This window comes from Apteryx rowi, unplaced genomic scaffold, assembly GCF_003343035.1.
Source record: "Apteryx rowi isolate R43461 unplaced genomic scaffold, aptRow1 scaffold_0, whole genome shotgun sequence".
Taxonomy (NCBI): Eukaryota; Metazoa; Chordata; class Aves; order Apterygiformes; family Apterygidae; genus Apteryx; species Apteryx rowi.
Genome location: NW_020447195.1, coordinates 11,933,150 through 11,948,039, shown reverse-complemented (window position 1 = coordinate 11,948,039; position 14,890 = coordinate 11,933,150). Strand labels below are relative to the sequence as shown.

Below are 14,890 nucleotides of genomic sequence, written 5' to 3'. Positions count from 1 at the left end.
GGAGCCGGGGCCGTGCGTGGCGGCCGGCCCTGCCCCCGCGCCCAGGAAAGGTCCGTGCTGGGGGGTTTGGCGGGGCGGGGGTGCTCCCGGGGCTTCGTGCTCCTCCTCGTGCTGGCGCGGCCCCGCCGTGGCCGGGTGCCAGCCGCCGCCGGGCCGGACAGGCCTTCCCGCCACCAGGCCCGGGGAGAGGCGGCTTTCGCCGCGCCGAAAGCTATAGCTCAGTGGTAACGCGGCTGCTGCCTCTCCGGGCAGCCGTGGAGCGGCACCCTCGGAGGCACTCGGGTTTCCCGGTGCCACCGGCAGGGCCCGTCTTTATTTTTGGCTTGYCCTTTCTGCATGGGCTGGAAGCAGCTTATATGCTGCTTGCTTGGGATCCCACCGATGGTGAGACTGAGAGCTTCTCTTGAATGGAAAAGCTCATGGGAACAGCTTGCATGCGAGACAGTCAAGAGAGACTTGCGCATCACACCCAGCTCTGGCTTTATTGCAGTGTACCTGGAGACCTACGGCTGCCAGATGAACGTCAACGACACGGAGATTGCTTGGGCCATCCTGCAGAAGAGTGGCTACACGAGGACGAAGGCACTCGACGAGGTGAGGCACCTGTAACACAGGCCTTCTGTGAGGGCTTCACACCAGTGCCATGTGTGTGAGTCCATCCCCTGGGGAGAGTGGAGAGGCAGATTTTATCTTGAGTGATTTCTGCGGCCTAAGTTTGTGGAGTAAATGAAACTACTTGACAAGCCTGATATAAAGCTGTTGGGTTTTTATTTCCATTACACTGCTGGGTTCCGTCTCAGCTGGAAAGGGGATAGGACTCATCTTTATCTGAGTTTACTTTCACCATTCGGTGGAAGACTTTACCAGTCTGCTGTTGTGTTTTCTTGCTACTTTGTTGAACCCCACTGTGTGTTTGGGCACGTCTTATTCACTGAGTTAAGTGGGTTTGATAGTCTGCCTCCTCAAGTGGCTTGTGCAGGGGATTAGTACTTCTTGTTGGCTTTTACAAATTCTCCTTCCTTTTTTGTTGTCCTTAATCTAGGCAGATGTGATTCTTCTTGTCACCTGTTCAGTGAGGTAAGAAACTTTTTGTCACTGCTGTTTTTTGAACAGTTTTTAAGGCATTTCCGTTTGAAAACCAAGGCAGTAAATATGTTCGATGAGAAAAGAGACTGCAGATGTGAAACTACCACTTAGTTTAGGGTAGAGCTAGCTGATGTTACTGCATACAACATTAATTGTGCTATAAATTAGTATTCCATATAGTGAGAAAAAGCTCTTTGGTAGCGTATGCTCTGTGTATGTGTCATGAGCAGTTAGAGACCAGCACGGATTTGTGCTGCTTTGATATTTGTTTGTCTTCTGTGTTCTCTTGAAGTGACTGTCATTGCAGTACAGGGTCTATACTACAGAAATTTGGGGAATATGTTTCTGGGAAATTTAGGAACTATATCTATAAATATATAGGGAACTTCGCATGTTTTTTTTTTTTCAGAACGCAGTGCAAAATGCTCATTGTCACTTGTGAGGTAGCTCATACTTGCCGGCTAGGTCAGGCTTTCTCTGCAAGAGCTAAGTCTCTCAGTCATTTCCACAGCGTAGATGTTCCCAAGCAAGTAAAATGGTAGTAGATAAGATAGAGCCAAGACACAGTATGCACACCACAAACAGCACTTCCATGTGCAATCAAATCAATCAGGCGAATGGTTCCCTGTGTTTAGTTAATTCTCCTCACAAAGCTTTTGTGCCTTCAGGTTGGAGGAACATTAAAGTGCAGCCAGTCAAAATAACCACTGTTTTCCTGGCTTCCCAGGGAGAAAGCAGAACAGGCTATCTGGAATCGCCTGCAGCACCTCAAGGCTCTGAAAGCCAGGCGGCTCCAGGCTCGCTTACCTCTCCACATCGGGATTCTAGGTACCTGGCAGGATGGGCAGCAGCGGGGAACATACGCCGTTGTGACGCATCCCATCACGCTGCGTTTCCTCTCCCCTTCTGATGGCATCAAGCCTTTTCTGCAGGGTGAAAGCAGCTAGTGAGGGGGTGCAGAGGTGTCGCTGASGATGGGCACTTCCTCACAGAGACCATTCTCCTTTGGCGGCAGGATGCATGGCTGAGAGGCTTAAGGAGAAGATTTTGCACAGGGAGAAGCTAGTGGATATTGTGGCAGGCCCTGATGCATATCGTGACCTTCCCAGGCTGCTGACAGTGGCTGAATCTGGCCAGCAAGCTGCTAACGTCCTGCTATCACTAGAGGAGACTTATGCAGATATTTTGCCAGTCCAGACTAGTGCAGGTGGCACAACAGCGTTTGTGTAAGTACCTTATTTTCCTGTGCATGTTTCTATGGTTCTAGTTTGGAAATACTGTTGTGCAGAACAGACATGTCAGTGACAGTAGCTACCCAAGAGATATAATGCCTGGTTGCGCTCACTCCCAGCAGCCCAGAGACGCCAGCCTACCAGACTGTTTGTTGCTTCTTTGCTCTCTGACTGAGCCCTGGAGAGACTGACCTGTGCTCTGGCTGGCTATGGGCTTCTCTCATTCTCCTCTGAGAACRTTGATTGTGGAAGCCTGATGCTGCACCAAGTGATTTCTGTCCCGCCGACGTTCGTGCCTTTTGAAAATCTGTGCCACTCTCATCCCTGCCTTCTGCTATGTCCTGGCCTACGTTTTCCTATTTAATTTTTCTGATTCTCCATGTGTTGTCATTTCTGTTGATTTTTTTCTTCCATTTAATTTGTACAGTTTTGATAGTAAGATTCCCAAACATGAAATCAGACTCTGCTCAGTCTGGCCATAGAGTAGAGAGGGACGGTTTTCACCCTGTGCGATGCAGAAGGACCTTTCTTTACTGCCAGACTGCGACACAAGTCTGTGTCTCATTAGCTGCTTTGTAAGTTTCTCGAGTGGAAATACGCAGAGGATATTAGGAGGTGTTAGCTAAGGGCAAGCAGTAGTCAGCTGAGATTGGAACAATGTGGAAGGGAAAGCCGCAAAATTGGGTTCAGAGCTGGTGCTACATGCGCTGCAGACCAAGTGTTGGTGTTGGGCTGGCTGAAGGCAGAAGTGCTGGGCCAGGTCAAAGCAGGGCAGGATGCAACATGGGTGGTTCTTATGGAGCGGTCGTAATACTGACCTGTATTTTACCACTTTGCAGATCCATCATGCGGGGCTGTGACAACATGTGTAGCTACTGCATTGTGCCCTTCACCCGTGGCCGTGAAAGGAGCCGGCCCATTGCCTCCATCCTGCAGGAAGTGAAGATGCTCTCGGATCAGGTTAGGCAGAGCCCCATTCCAACTATTTCACACTGTGGTTCTCAGTGAAAGTGTTTTTTTCAGCAGCCTTTATGTCTGGAGATAAGGTTACCACAGGGTTCCACCAGCTGCTTTTTAATTGCCCTTGTAATACTGTGAGACAGACAGGGAAGGGAGGGCTCCCCTTGGAGACTCATCCTTGAAGTAAGAGTAAAACCATGGCTGCTTCTGCAGCTTTAGCCTTCCTGACCAAGTTATATATTTTTTTGCCTCTCTTTATCTTTGTAGGGGGTGAAAGAAGTGACCCTTTTGGGGCAAAACGTCAACAGCTTTCGAGATCTGTCTGAGGTCCACTTCCAATCAGCTGCTACCCCAGTCCTCAGCCGTGGCTTTAGCACAGTGTACAAAGCTAAACCAGGAGGCTTGCGCTTTGCACATCTCCTGGACCAGGTCTCCAGAATTGACCCAGAAATGAGGATCCGTTTCACCTCTCCACACCCCAAGGATTTTCCTGATGAGGCAAGTGTAAAATAAACACTTGGACTGCTGCTTGCAGGCAGGTAGCTGTGAGCTGTTAGATGTGGGTTGTGCCTCCTTCCCAAAGGGAACAGCTGTCCTGGGAGTGGGGGGATGTGTATGCTGAAGTTGACAGGTTTGCAGTTTTCTGGCTTTTACTTGGGGAAGATTCTTCCCTTGGTATTCTGGCAGAGTTGGGCCATCTATGAGAGTGTCTTCTGAATGCYGTTCACAGGTCCTCCAGCTTATCCAGGAGCGACACAACATCTGCAAACAGCTTCACCTCCCAGCCCAGAGTGGAAGCACACGAGTCCTGGAGGCCATGAGACGAGGGTGGGTGATGGCCATGGAGAGCCCTCTACCCTGCCCTTCAATATAGGGTGCCGTTTTCTCCTCACTGACGTCATGGTTTTCTGACTAGCAAATCCATGTGTTGTTCATTGCAGATACACGAGAGAAGCCTATTTAGAGCTGGTACACCACGTGCGTGACTCCATTCCAGGTATGGGCTCCCTTTGGCTTGATCTGACTTCAGCACGATTGTATCTTACTGTCTGTTCTCGAAGGAAGTGTTCTTCTTGAGTGAAGTGTAAAGCTGTGTGTCTGTGACAGGAGTGAGCTTGAGCAGCGATTTTATTGCTGGGTTCTGTGGGGAGACAGAAGAAGATCATCAGCAGACTGTGTCCTTGCTACAGGAAGTCCGCTACAACGTAGGCTTCTTGTTTGCTTACAGCATGAGACAGGTGAGTGCAGGATCTGGAGAAGGTTCTCTTCTCTGTATGGACATCTCGCCTACATTGTCATTTTCTGTTTTGTCCCTAGCTCCTGAGCGTTGTTTCTCACAATCTCTTTGAAAATAATGCGTAGAGACTCAGTATGTTGGTGGGGCTTTTTGCTTACATGCAGCACTTTAAGGGTATGTGAGGTTGTTCTGTGCTCATGCTAGGCAAGAGGAGTGAAGCTACAGGGTTTACTGCCTCTCAGCATGCTCTGCAGTGCAACTTTTATGCCTGTAAGGSTTCCAGCTCCCCTGGGTGAGCAACAGAGTTGATTATTGATTGGGTTACCTRGTTCTGCAGACACTCCAGAGTGATTGCAGTGAAACAGCCATGTCTGCAGAGACCTGACTGCAGGTACATTTGTCTTTGCTGGTGAGAAATTGTGCTGATGTAGCTGGGCTTGGGTCCAGTTAYAGAGACTTTCTCTCAATCAGTGCTGGAGAGAACTGGTGAATTTTTGGAAGGTATACCCAGCAAAAGAGGTGATGCTTGACAAGTTTCCATTAAGATGCTCTCCGAGGCATAAGAGGTTGGTGGGGAAAGAGGGCAGGAGGCTGGGAAGCCTGAGAAAATAAAGGAGTATGGATCAGCTCTCCAAACATGGGACTAAAAGTAATAGCATCCATTGCCTGTCTTTGTCAACAGCCAGGCAACAGAGACATAACTCGCAGGAGCCACAGAACCTTTGCTTCGTGCAGCCCCAAATACTCTGTGCCCTACCACAAACCTTCCACCAAAAAGATGGTGCAGAAAGAATGTGAGGAAAACAAGGATGTTGCTGGTGCTTGGGATCCTGCCAGAGCAGCACATATAGTAGCTAAAGATATTCCCTGAGGTTGCAAATATAGCATGTGACCCGTGAAAAGCTGTTGCTTGCTTGAAGTGCAGCCCAGCTGGCTGGGGTAAGACCGGGTTCTGATCTCAGGTTGTCTAGTTCTTGAGGGGCCACACTTATTTTGTCTGTTTGCAGAAAACCCGGGCATATCACCGGCTGCAAGACGATGTGCCTGCGGACGTGAAACAGAGGCGGCTGGAGGAGCTCATTACTGTCTTTAGAGAGGAGGCTGCAAGGACCAACAGAGCCATGGTGGGCCACTCTCAACTGGTGCTGGTGGAGGGGGTGAGTGTGCCTGGAACATAAACTTTTCCTCCTCCCTTCTTGCTGGTCAAGGGGCTCTTAGTCTATATACAGCAATATCCCTTCTATCTTTCCATCTCACCCTTCCCCTCATACTCCTAGGACTCCAAGACCAGGTCTACACACTTAAGCAGGCAGCCCGATTTTCCAGAGTGCTGAGCTGAGCACAAGATGTTGCCTTGTAAATGCATGATCTCTTTGGTTTAGGGCTTTAGCCACCTTGCTTCTAAAAACCTTGGTCCAAATTCAAAGACAGCCATCAGGGAAGTCACCAGACTTGGAATTCTGTACGGCACAGGGTGTAAAGAGGTAACTAGATGAGACTAAAATGATTAATTATGGCTTGTTGGCATAGTACAGACAGCATATTGGGTCCTTTATGCACTTGTGAAGATGAGACTTCTATCTGAAGGACTGGCAGTCCTGGAAAYGGATGGGATAGGTTAGAGACCTCTCTCCACTCAAGCACTGAATCAGTGCAGGTTTTCAAGTACTGGCTTTGGTGTGTGGTTCTCAACACAGCAGCTCRGGCCATAGGACTTTGTTACACAGCATGCTTAGCAGTGTGGAAAGTCGATTTTAATACTGCCAATAGTGCTCAATTAATTCCTGCTGCGATAAAGCTCAGCAGTGAATCAGAGTTATTGCCACTCAGGTAATGTTCCCTATCCTCCTTCCAGCCCAGCAAGCGCTCTGCATCAGAGCTGTGTGGGAGGAACGATGGCAACATCAAGGTGATCTTCCCTGATGCCGAGATAGAGGATGCTGCAGACTGCAAAGCTCTGGTCAGGGCCCAGCCAGGGGACTACGTGTTGGTGAAGGTGACCTGCCTGGAATGCTTGTTTTCTTGGGCTATTTTTCCTGCACAGTGCTGTTCTCTAGAGCAGCTGCTGCCAGGAGAGCCTAAAATTAAAATGGATCTTCCTAAGCATCTTTGTTCCTAAGGACTGTTGTGCTGTTTCTTTCAGGTAACCTCTGCCAGCTCTCAGACCTTGAAGGGAGTTCCGCTTTGCCGTACTACCCTCTCCCGCTCTGCGGCTTGTTGTTGATGTATCCCTGCTGTCAATGGGCAAAAGCAGCAGATTTCCCCAGGATGAAACAAGGAAGTTTGGTCAGGGGGAGGTGGGGGCAAAAACAGGGATTTTCTTTTCCCTTTTGGCAACAACCTTCCCCCATAGATCAGTGCAAGTTTGTAGGCAAAAGGACAGAAGCCGTGCATGGATTTGCCAAACCCAGCTACGACATGATATTGTATTTTCACTGGCTCTCTGTTTGAACCCCCCTCCCGCCCCTTGCAGTGTTGCAGGTTCATCCCTGTCTTTGATCATGTCCTCTATTTCATCCCAGCCTGAGAAACTGATGTCTGCAGAGCAGGTCATTCCTACTAACTCAGCTGAATTTTGGAGCTGCAAAAACCTGCAGCACCCAGAAAATACAACTCCAATTACTGCTGTAGAGGGACAGCACAAGGAGACAACTCAAAGAACAGAAGATTTTGATGATTTCTTTCAAATATTAATAACTTCCCCATTTGCAAATGCTTGGAAAGGGTAAGGGAGAACCTGCCTCCTGCTTGTGTGATGGAATGTAGCACAGAACTGTGGAATATAAAGTGGTGTTTAACATGCACAAGTGATGCTTAGTATTTTATATCTGAGGATTTAGGGAATGTGCCCCTTGCACTGAGGATATTTGGATCTAGGCTAGAGGGGATTTCCTTGTCTCTAGGCCTAAGGGAATGTGTACTGTAATGACTGGGCAGCTGAGGTTACCTCTCTAGCCTGTCAAAACTAGGTGCAAACTCTAGGAGTTTTGTGCTCCTCTTCTGTGGTATGTCCTTCCCTTTGCTTCACTGGAGGGAAGAAAAGGTTGGTACCAGTTTAAATGGCCAGTAACTTCTGGAAGTTCATCTTCTAATTGCCTGTTTTTTATCAGAACCCACAGTTAACCCTGGCCACATAGTAGACAAGGCTGGACTATGACAAAATTCAAACAAATAGCTATAACTTGCACTTGCAGCTAAGCTCTCTTGTGAAATGTGAGACAGAATCATACCTTTTAATATAGATAATCTTGTTATTAAAAGAAAAGATTGTAAAAGGCTCTATCCAGTGAGAAATATTGAAGAAGCTGATCAAGTCTTTCTAAAGTAGTTCTGACATGAATTTGCAGGATTTTTAAATTAACATGAAAGGGTTTTGCTAGAAAGTCTTTTCTCCTCCACTGGATCCAAGATACAATTTTCTCTCTTTGAAAACAGCATGGTTCACTGAGTATTCGTTAGACCTTAACTTAAGAAACAAACACTTWTTGCTGATTATCCCAAAGCTAATTCTCTTCTCATAGAGCTGAGTCTTCTAACTGCACAGTCAGCACTAATCATTGTGGGATTTGAAATGTTAAGAAATACAGTTCTATTCMGCTATCCTGCCTCCAGAAAGAATAGTGTCCTAGGCCCAAATTCACAAATCAGTTTGTAGGCCCCTGCTATCCAGTGAGTGTAAGCCTTTGACAAGAGGATTTTAAGGAAACGAGAGGGCCTATTTGGTTTGAAATACCAAGGGAAGAAGCAGGATGTAAGCATCATCACTCAAAAGTGACAGGTACCAAAGCCAACATGTGCTTGCTAATAAAAATAACTGGGTTAACTACCCTGCAGCATCTCTTTCAGCTCGTTTTTCCCGTGCATGTTAAAACCATGGCCAAACACCTCCTGAGAAGGGCTGACACCYGCCTTTCACTGTTCATTTTGACCTTTTCTCCATGAACACCGATTTCCAAGTGAGAAAATCTGACAGCAGTGCACCCTCCCCACTCYGTTCAGCTTTGAGGCCAGCTGTGGTCGTTTTACAATCATTATTTTAAGAACAAGAGACTAATGAGGAGGAGAGCTAGGTTTTACATTTTGATGAGAAGGTGATAATGCTCACTGCACAGACTCCCCCAGGAGCTGTAGTACTCACCATTTGCCTTGCCTCCTTAGTTTTTATAGGCCTCGGGAATGAAGGCTGAGGTTTTAAGGCAGCAAAGCAACCATTAGGRTGACCTTGGAGGCTGAGTTAGTCATTTGGCACTGCCTGAAAGCAGGAATGGTTTTTCCCAGGGGCTAAAGGTGTGATGCAGTTTCTGTATTGCCCGTCACAAGGTTTGCTCCTTGAATGCAGCTGCTGTGAAACCTCTAACCTGTCTAATGCTCATTCTTGTACATTTTCTTTCCCACCTTCAGCAGGCACGAGAATCCTGAATTCCAAGGGAGTCTCAGTCCCCCTCAACGATTTATACCTTTCTACTATTGGAAGCTGAAGTGTTTTTATACATCAGTACCTCATTGATGAAAGAAAGATTTATTTTGCTGGGATTACTGCTGTAAGACAGCTGTGGGTCCAAACCACATTGTTGGTTAGTGTAACCATCTACTGCATCTCTATTGTTGGGTCCTGTAAAGAAACACAAATGTAGGAATTGTTACCCAGACTTGAATCACAGATAGTGATATTCTTACCRTTATCAGCAAAGAGGCCCGTTAGGACTTTTTTTATCCAGAAGGTAGCATTTAAAAGCCTTAATTTCAACCAGATTGCTAAGTCTCAAAAGATGTATCTCATAATGAAGCTCGGTCTTCACTGCTAGTATCCCAAACTCCAGGAGCAAGTGCTGGTATGTTCCTGAGGGGCTATGTGAGACTGATTATACTACCAGGGTATAATTTGAAAGCTGGATCCTAGCCTTGTTCTTTTGGAAAGAAGCTGCAGTCAGCCCCACTGTCAGGCTCTGGTTGCTTCTGGACACAGGCAAAATACCACCCGTTGGCTGATGGGCAATATTTTGTTTTAGGGATGACTCGGGGGTCTTCCTCAAGTCAGACCCGCAACTCCAGTCCTCTTTTTACCGCATAGCCCCAGCGTTGCTCTGTGCTCCCAACCTGCTGTTCTGCATACTCTCTCTTGGGAAGAAAACCCCTGGCAATAACAACACCAGTCTAGAAGTCACCAGCCTCAGGAAAGAAAACTGTCCTGCAATAAAGCTATTTATTCACATGACTTTGGGGCTATTTGTTTGTTCTTTCTGCTCTTTATATTCCCAAGTTCCCAAGTTTATATTCCCACTGTTGGGCAGAAGGGATTTTCCAAGTCAAGGAGACCACTGTTTAATTCCTGYCCTGAACTATTCTCACAAAATACCGTATTCAGAAAACATTTAGGAGAAGATAAGAAAAAGTCACAGCAAAGATTTACTTCCAGGTCATTTGCTGATACAGCTTCTTTAGGTAATAGCTGGGGAATTAAAAGAGGACGTACATGAAAACCAGAGTGTCAGCGTATAAAGCCTTCAGTAATGAGCCCAAGAGCCACACTTGCTATGTACAGAAATAGAACAACTCAATAGAAATATGGGTCCAGTGTGATAGAATATACTTGACATCTGCAGCGCCTGAGCCAGGCGGTGATGGAGCTGCAGCAGAAGGGTGACAGTTCATTAGGAAACAAACAAAGCCCCCAGAAAAACAGATTAAACTCCATCCACTCCGAAAAAAAGGAAGGCTGCTTCCAGCCTGTGAGAGCCTCTGGGGAGCTTAGATGCACAAATGAGCTGCTAAATGGCCCTTAGGACTTTGCTGATGACGGTTGTGCTTTGCACAGGGCRCAGCACGAGGAGGCCTGGCTGCGGCACAGCAGCGTGTGAACTCTCCAGAGTCCGGTCACTTCTGTACCTGTGCTGATAAAGCACCTGTGCCTGTGGAGCCTGTCCGTGATTATGGCTCTGGCTTGGTCCAGCATTACCAGCAGGTAGCGGTAATTTGAATTTAGTGCTGCTGGGAACAGAAGGCCTTTGCTGTCCTCCGTGCCCTGTTACGGCTGTGGGGATAAGTTGGCTGCTGTGATAGCGACTGGCCGGATGACAACGGTCCTGCCTCGGGCACCGAACGGAGGTGGCAGGCTCTGAGCCGTCCCTCCCCTGTGACATCAGCCTTCGATTTGCTTTAATCTAGTTTCCGATTAAAGCAGATTCTCATTCTGAGTGTTACCTCCGCTGCCAGAACAAAGCGGCTCTAGGGCCCCATTCTCCTTCACACCGCTCTTCCTCTCCCGACTTCCCTGGAGCCCCTCCTGATCTACAGCAGGATGGGGCCAGGCTTATGGGTAAGCRTTAAATGTGTCTTAATAGCTACGCTGCAGCTCGCAGGGACAGTAATCGTAGTGCCAGTGCTCTGACTTGTCACGTGCAACCTCCAGCACAACCTAGGAGACACGTCAGTCTCGCCAGCCTGTCCCACCGCTGCAAGGCATCAAGGCTCGGTGTCCTCGGTCTCCCACTCCGGATGTGCTGAGCTGCTTGAGCAGATGTGTGCCGGGATCTAGTTACGTTAATATCCTTGTGGCTCGGACTGTCCTTTCTGGAAGAAGCAGAGCCCAGTCCAACCTCACCCTTACAGGAGCGTGCTCCTTCCCCAGCCCTGGAGCAATCGTCCCCTGGAGAAAGGCGGCGTGTCCGGCCGGCCGTGCCCCTGGTTACACTTGCAGAGCTTTGTTCCCGGTCTGACGAGACCCTGCGGTCAGCAGCCAGCAAACACCTAACGAGGCATTTTGGCAGAAGGTTTGCTGAGCACAAAACCGAAGTGCCGGGATGACATTTGCTTTCGCGTGTTAGTCGTGCCCCGAGGCATCTCCTTGGCAAAGGGATTTCACAACAGGCGCCAACGGCAACGCTTTCCTTTCCTGCTTGCAGCGTATGCCGAGTGAGGCCGGACGGGAATGCGAACACGCAGACGACACCCTGGCGTGGGCCAACGTCACCGTCGCGGAGAACAAGAGCCCGCTTGGCGTCCGGCCGCCGCAGCGCAGCGTCCTGAAAGACCAAACCCGTTTGTCCTCCGGTTGCTGGCTCTGCTTGCAGATAGGAGGGACGGGCTGCAGCGCGCGCTCCCAACCAGCGCGCGTTTGCTCGTCACTGCGGTTTGTTAGCCTAAAGACAATCTCATAATAATTTCCCATCAGTGTCCTCGATATCCAGCCGTGCCCCGTTCTCCAAGACTTCCCAAAGAGCTAAGGCAGAGCAGGTTGTTTTTAGCCACGGCCGGGGCTGGCTCTGCTGTGGCACATCCTTCCAGAGCAACCCCCGGGGGCTGCAAGCTGTTTTCAGTCTGAATACTGATGAAGTTGGAGAAAAAGATTGACTTTTTCCCTGATGGCAGCTTGTAAGAACAGTCTGCTTCAGGTCAATCGCAAAGCTCCCTTTTGCTAGCGTGGTGGCAGGTGGGGAGCTGCACGGCCGGGTTGCACCGAGGGGGAAACGCACTTCCCTGCCCTTCCCCATCCTTCCCTTCCCTTTCCTCGTGGTCTTTCAGCCCCTCTTTGCCGGCTGCTTTAGCAGACAGGCTCCAGGTGCTTGCAGCCTTCTTCCTCCGGGCCGGATCTTGCTGCCTCGCAGCAGTCGCTGTTGTGGGTCGRACGCCCGCAGGGTGTTTTCTTCTGGTGGCTTCTCATCCCCAGCTCTGCGGATAAAGCTCAGGGGTTTAACACTGTGCAAGCAGCATCTTTTAAACTCCCTTGCATCCCTAAAATTAGTTATATATTTAGCTCACTCGTTCCTGAAACTGGCTGCTCTTGGAGCCCCTCGGGAAGAGTTAAGCCTGGTCCTACGCGCGCAGGGGACCTCGCTGCTCCTTTACAGCCACGACGCTGGCGCTGACTGCTCCCCGCAAAATCCCCTAATCCCTGGCAAGCAGCGGGCTATCCTGCTTCGCGAGGAACGAGACCGCGACTCTTCCTCGCCGTGCGAGTGTGCCCTTTCCCAGCCACCCGTCCCTGCCTCCCGACCCTCCTCCACGATCCTTCCACGAACGTCAGCTCCAAAACAGCCCGAGACCCGCTCTATAATTCACCGAGCAGCCCGCTCTCGCCAAGAGACCCGCTGTTTACATTTCTGTCTATATCTTCAAACTCTTTCCATAACAATATGTCTTCCTGGAGCGCTCCAGCAGCTGCGAATTGAATTTCAATGACAGAGGTGCTGATGTTGAGTGGCATATTCTATTTTTCAGGGTTTTGCAAATTCGCTGTGTGTCTTACAAGTCTGTCATAGTAAGTGCCGTTCCCTGGGACCTGGGAGTCCTATGGCTTTTCCTCCTCCCTCGCGAGTAATTTATTTTCTTTACTGACAGCTAACTATTGACTTTTCTTTCTCCTGAAGATGAGGTGTCCTGCCTCATTAGGTTTGAATTAGTTTTATCTCTAGACTTTTCTATTAATAAGCTCTCATTTTGGTGCCATTATTTGATATCTATTTTCTAATTTTTTCATCTGTCTCCCTATCCTCCAAATATTTTTTCAGAATTTTTTTTTTTCCCCATTAGCTGGCTAAGATATTTAATAGTCAGACACTGATGGGAGACCTGCGAATAGTTAGACAGTGATCAAAGGTCTGCATGGAGTGACCCAGTGCCTGGTCCACCCCGCGCGTGCGAAGGGAAGGGGGATGCAGCTGGCAGCTCGCGGGGGCGAAGCGCGAGGAGGGCCACAAGCTCGCTCCCGCGCTTCCTCCCTCCGCGTCCCTTTAGTCTTGGGCTGATCTACACCATGCTGCTTTTCTTAAGCGCATGAGTCAAGAGAGTGATTAAAATTCCTCCTGTGATGCAAAGAGGGTGCAATTTATTTGGACAACTGTACTGGACGCGCTCTGTGAGCGAACGTGTCCAGCCCGGTGTCGGGTTGGAAGCGCGTCCTTTCTTTTCCCACCTGCCCAGCGGTTTGCTCCCCTCTCCCAGCAGGACCCTCGGATGCACGTGTTTTGAAACCTGGCCTCCTCTTCGCTGAGTCTCGGACCGTAGCTCTGTGGGTTTTTTTGGCAATAGCCCTAGAATTCGAGATGCTTTACAGCTGCTGTTTCCCGTGCACGTCCTCTTTTCCACTAGGAAACCTCGTCTCGGCCGTGTTTTGAGCAGCAGCTGTTTGTTCAGGACTTCCTCGCGCGGCACCGGCTCTGCCCTGAACACCCTGTGAGCGGAGGCAGCGGAAAGGGAGCGCGCCGGCGGGGTTTGGGGCACTTTGGTTGCATTGCCGGCAGCGCGGACGGCAGCACGGTTGAAAACCACTTACCTCCAGGCAGAATACACGCGGATACCCTGGCTGGCCGGGAGGCAACCTCGTCTGTGCTCTGCTCCGACCGCCTTTGGACTCGGCCATCCCCGCAGCCGGGGAGCCCTGCACGAAGCCAGGGCTTTGCGCCCCGCGGCTGCAGAAGGGCTCCCGGGTTCCCGGCACGGCAGAACCTACCTCGGCGCCCGCCAGCTCCAAAGTGCCTGGCGTCAGCATGGGATGCCATGAAGAGGATTTGGAGCATTAATGCCCATTTGGAAAGCTGTTCTGGGGGGAAAAAAAAAAAAGCTTCATGCTCATGGTTTATTCAAGATGTTTTTGTGCAGTTGAGGGGATTAAGAGCTGGAGTTTTGACTCAGGCGCAACAGCAGCGGCCACCGCTGCGGCTCAGGGACCTCGGGAGAGCTGATTAGCAGGTAACTGCACAGACACAGGCTGGGCTGAACAGTTACCGAAGGAAAATTACTGTCTCATGCTCCATGGTTTAATGTTCAGCATGAAGAGCAACAGCAATGTTGACGTTTTACCCGGGAAAGTCACAAGATCAAACAGCAAAGTAAGATCCAAAACAACATTTTTACCTAAAATGTCAAAATTTCAAAGAGCAAAGCAGCTTTCTGATGTCAAGAAATCACCTCTTTGATAACCAAATACCGAGGGCGGCAGCACGAGCTAGGGCAGCGCAGCAGCACCTTGCACAAAAAGCGGCCTCCAGGCGTGCGGCTTCCCAGTGCCACGGGCAGCCGGGGCGCAACCTCCGAAACGCCTCCGGTCCCAGGTGCCGCCAGCAGCCGGGCGCTCCGCGGGGCAAAGAGCAAATGCGAACGGCTGCCCTGCCGGAGGCAGCGTGGGCTTCTCTGTCCCGCTGCAAACACCACTGGTAATGGGGAAATTCAGGAGTTTGCTTTTCATTGGGGAAAAGAAAAAAGTACAGCGCTGGAAGTGATAATTTGCGAAACGTCAGCTGCTTACTTGCAGACGGGAAATCACGCTGTGGGCAAAGGAGATGCCTTCTTCCACTGGCAGCCGGAGCCCTTGATCTGAGATCTGTGGAATGAATAAATACACCCTGTATTATATATTATTTTAATGTACCAGCTGCGG

The 14,890-nt window shown here is 49.6% G+C and overlaps 1 protein-coding gene across 6 annotated transcripts; it reads left to right on the top strand.

Annotated features, from left to right (window-relative positions):
* The first annotated feature begins 6 nt into the window (after positions 1-6).
* On the top strand, positions 7-9,730 carry CDK5RAP1 (CDK5 regulatory subunit associated protein 1). Of its 6 annotated transcripts, none has more exons than XR_003251982.1 (14): positions 140-384; positions 491-594; positions 1,043-1,077; positions 1,814-1,914; positions 2,102-2,312; positions 3,158-3,278; positions 3,546-3,776; positions 4,009-4,106; positions 4,220-4,275; positions 4,386-4,516; positions 5,523-5,672; positions 6,371-6,511; positions 6,659-7,240; positions 8,920-9,730. XR_003251982.1 is itself a non-coding variant. In XM_026056253.1 (13 exons), the coding sequence occupies exons 2-13, from the start codon at positions 517-519 to the stop codon at positions 6,737-6,739; spliced, it is 1,434 nt and encodes a 477-aa protein (XP_025912038.1). In that variant the 5' UTR covers positions 7-50; positions 491-516; the 3' UTR covers positions 6,740-9,730. The 6 variants fall into 6 exon arrangements, 3 of the variants coding, with proteins under 3 accessions (XP_025912038.1, XP_025912046.1, XP_025912019.1); XR_003251979.1 differs by having other exon boundaries at positions 8,917-9,730; XR_003251978.1 differs by having other exon boundaries at positions 6,659-9,089; positions 9,525-9,730.
* The last annotated feature ends 5,160 nt before the right edge of the window (positions 9,731-14,890 follow it).

What these genes read in the sequence shown, in the direction of transcription:
- CDK5RAP1 (XM_026056234.1), top strand. Translation starts at nt 357, where the DNA reads ATGCTGCTTGCTTGGGATCCCACCGATG. An exon ending in CTTGTCACCTGTTCAGTGAG is followed by an intron (nt 1,078 to 1,813) that starts GTAAGAAACTTT and finishes CTGGCTTCCCAG; the next exon opens with GGAGAAAGCAGAACAGGCTA. An exon ending in GGGACTACGTGTTGGTGAAG is followed by an intron (nt 6,512 to 6,658) that starts GTGACCTGCCTG and finishes TGTTTCTTTCAG; the next exon opens with GTAACCTCTGCCAGCTCTCA.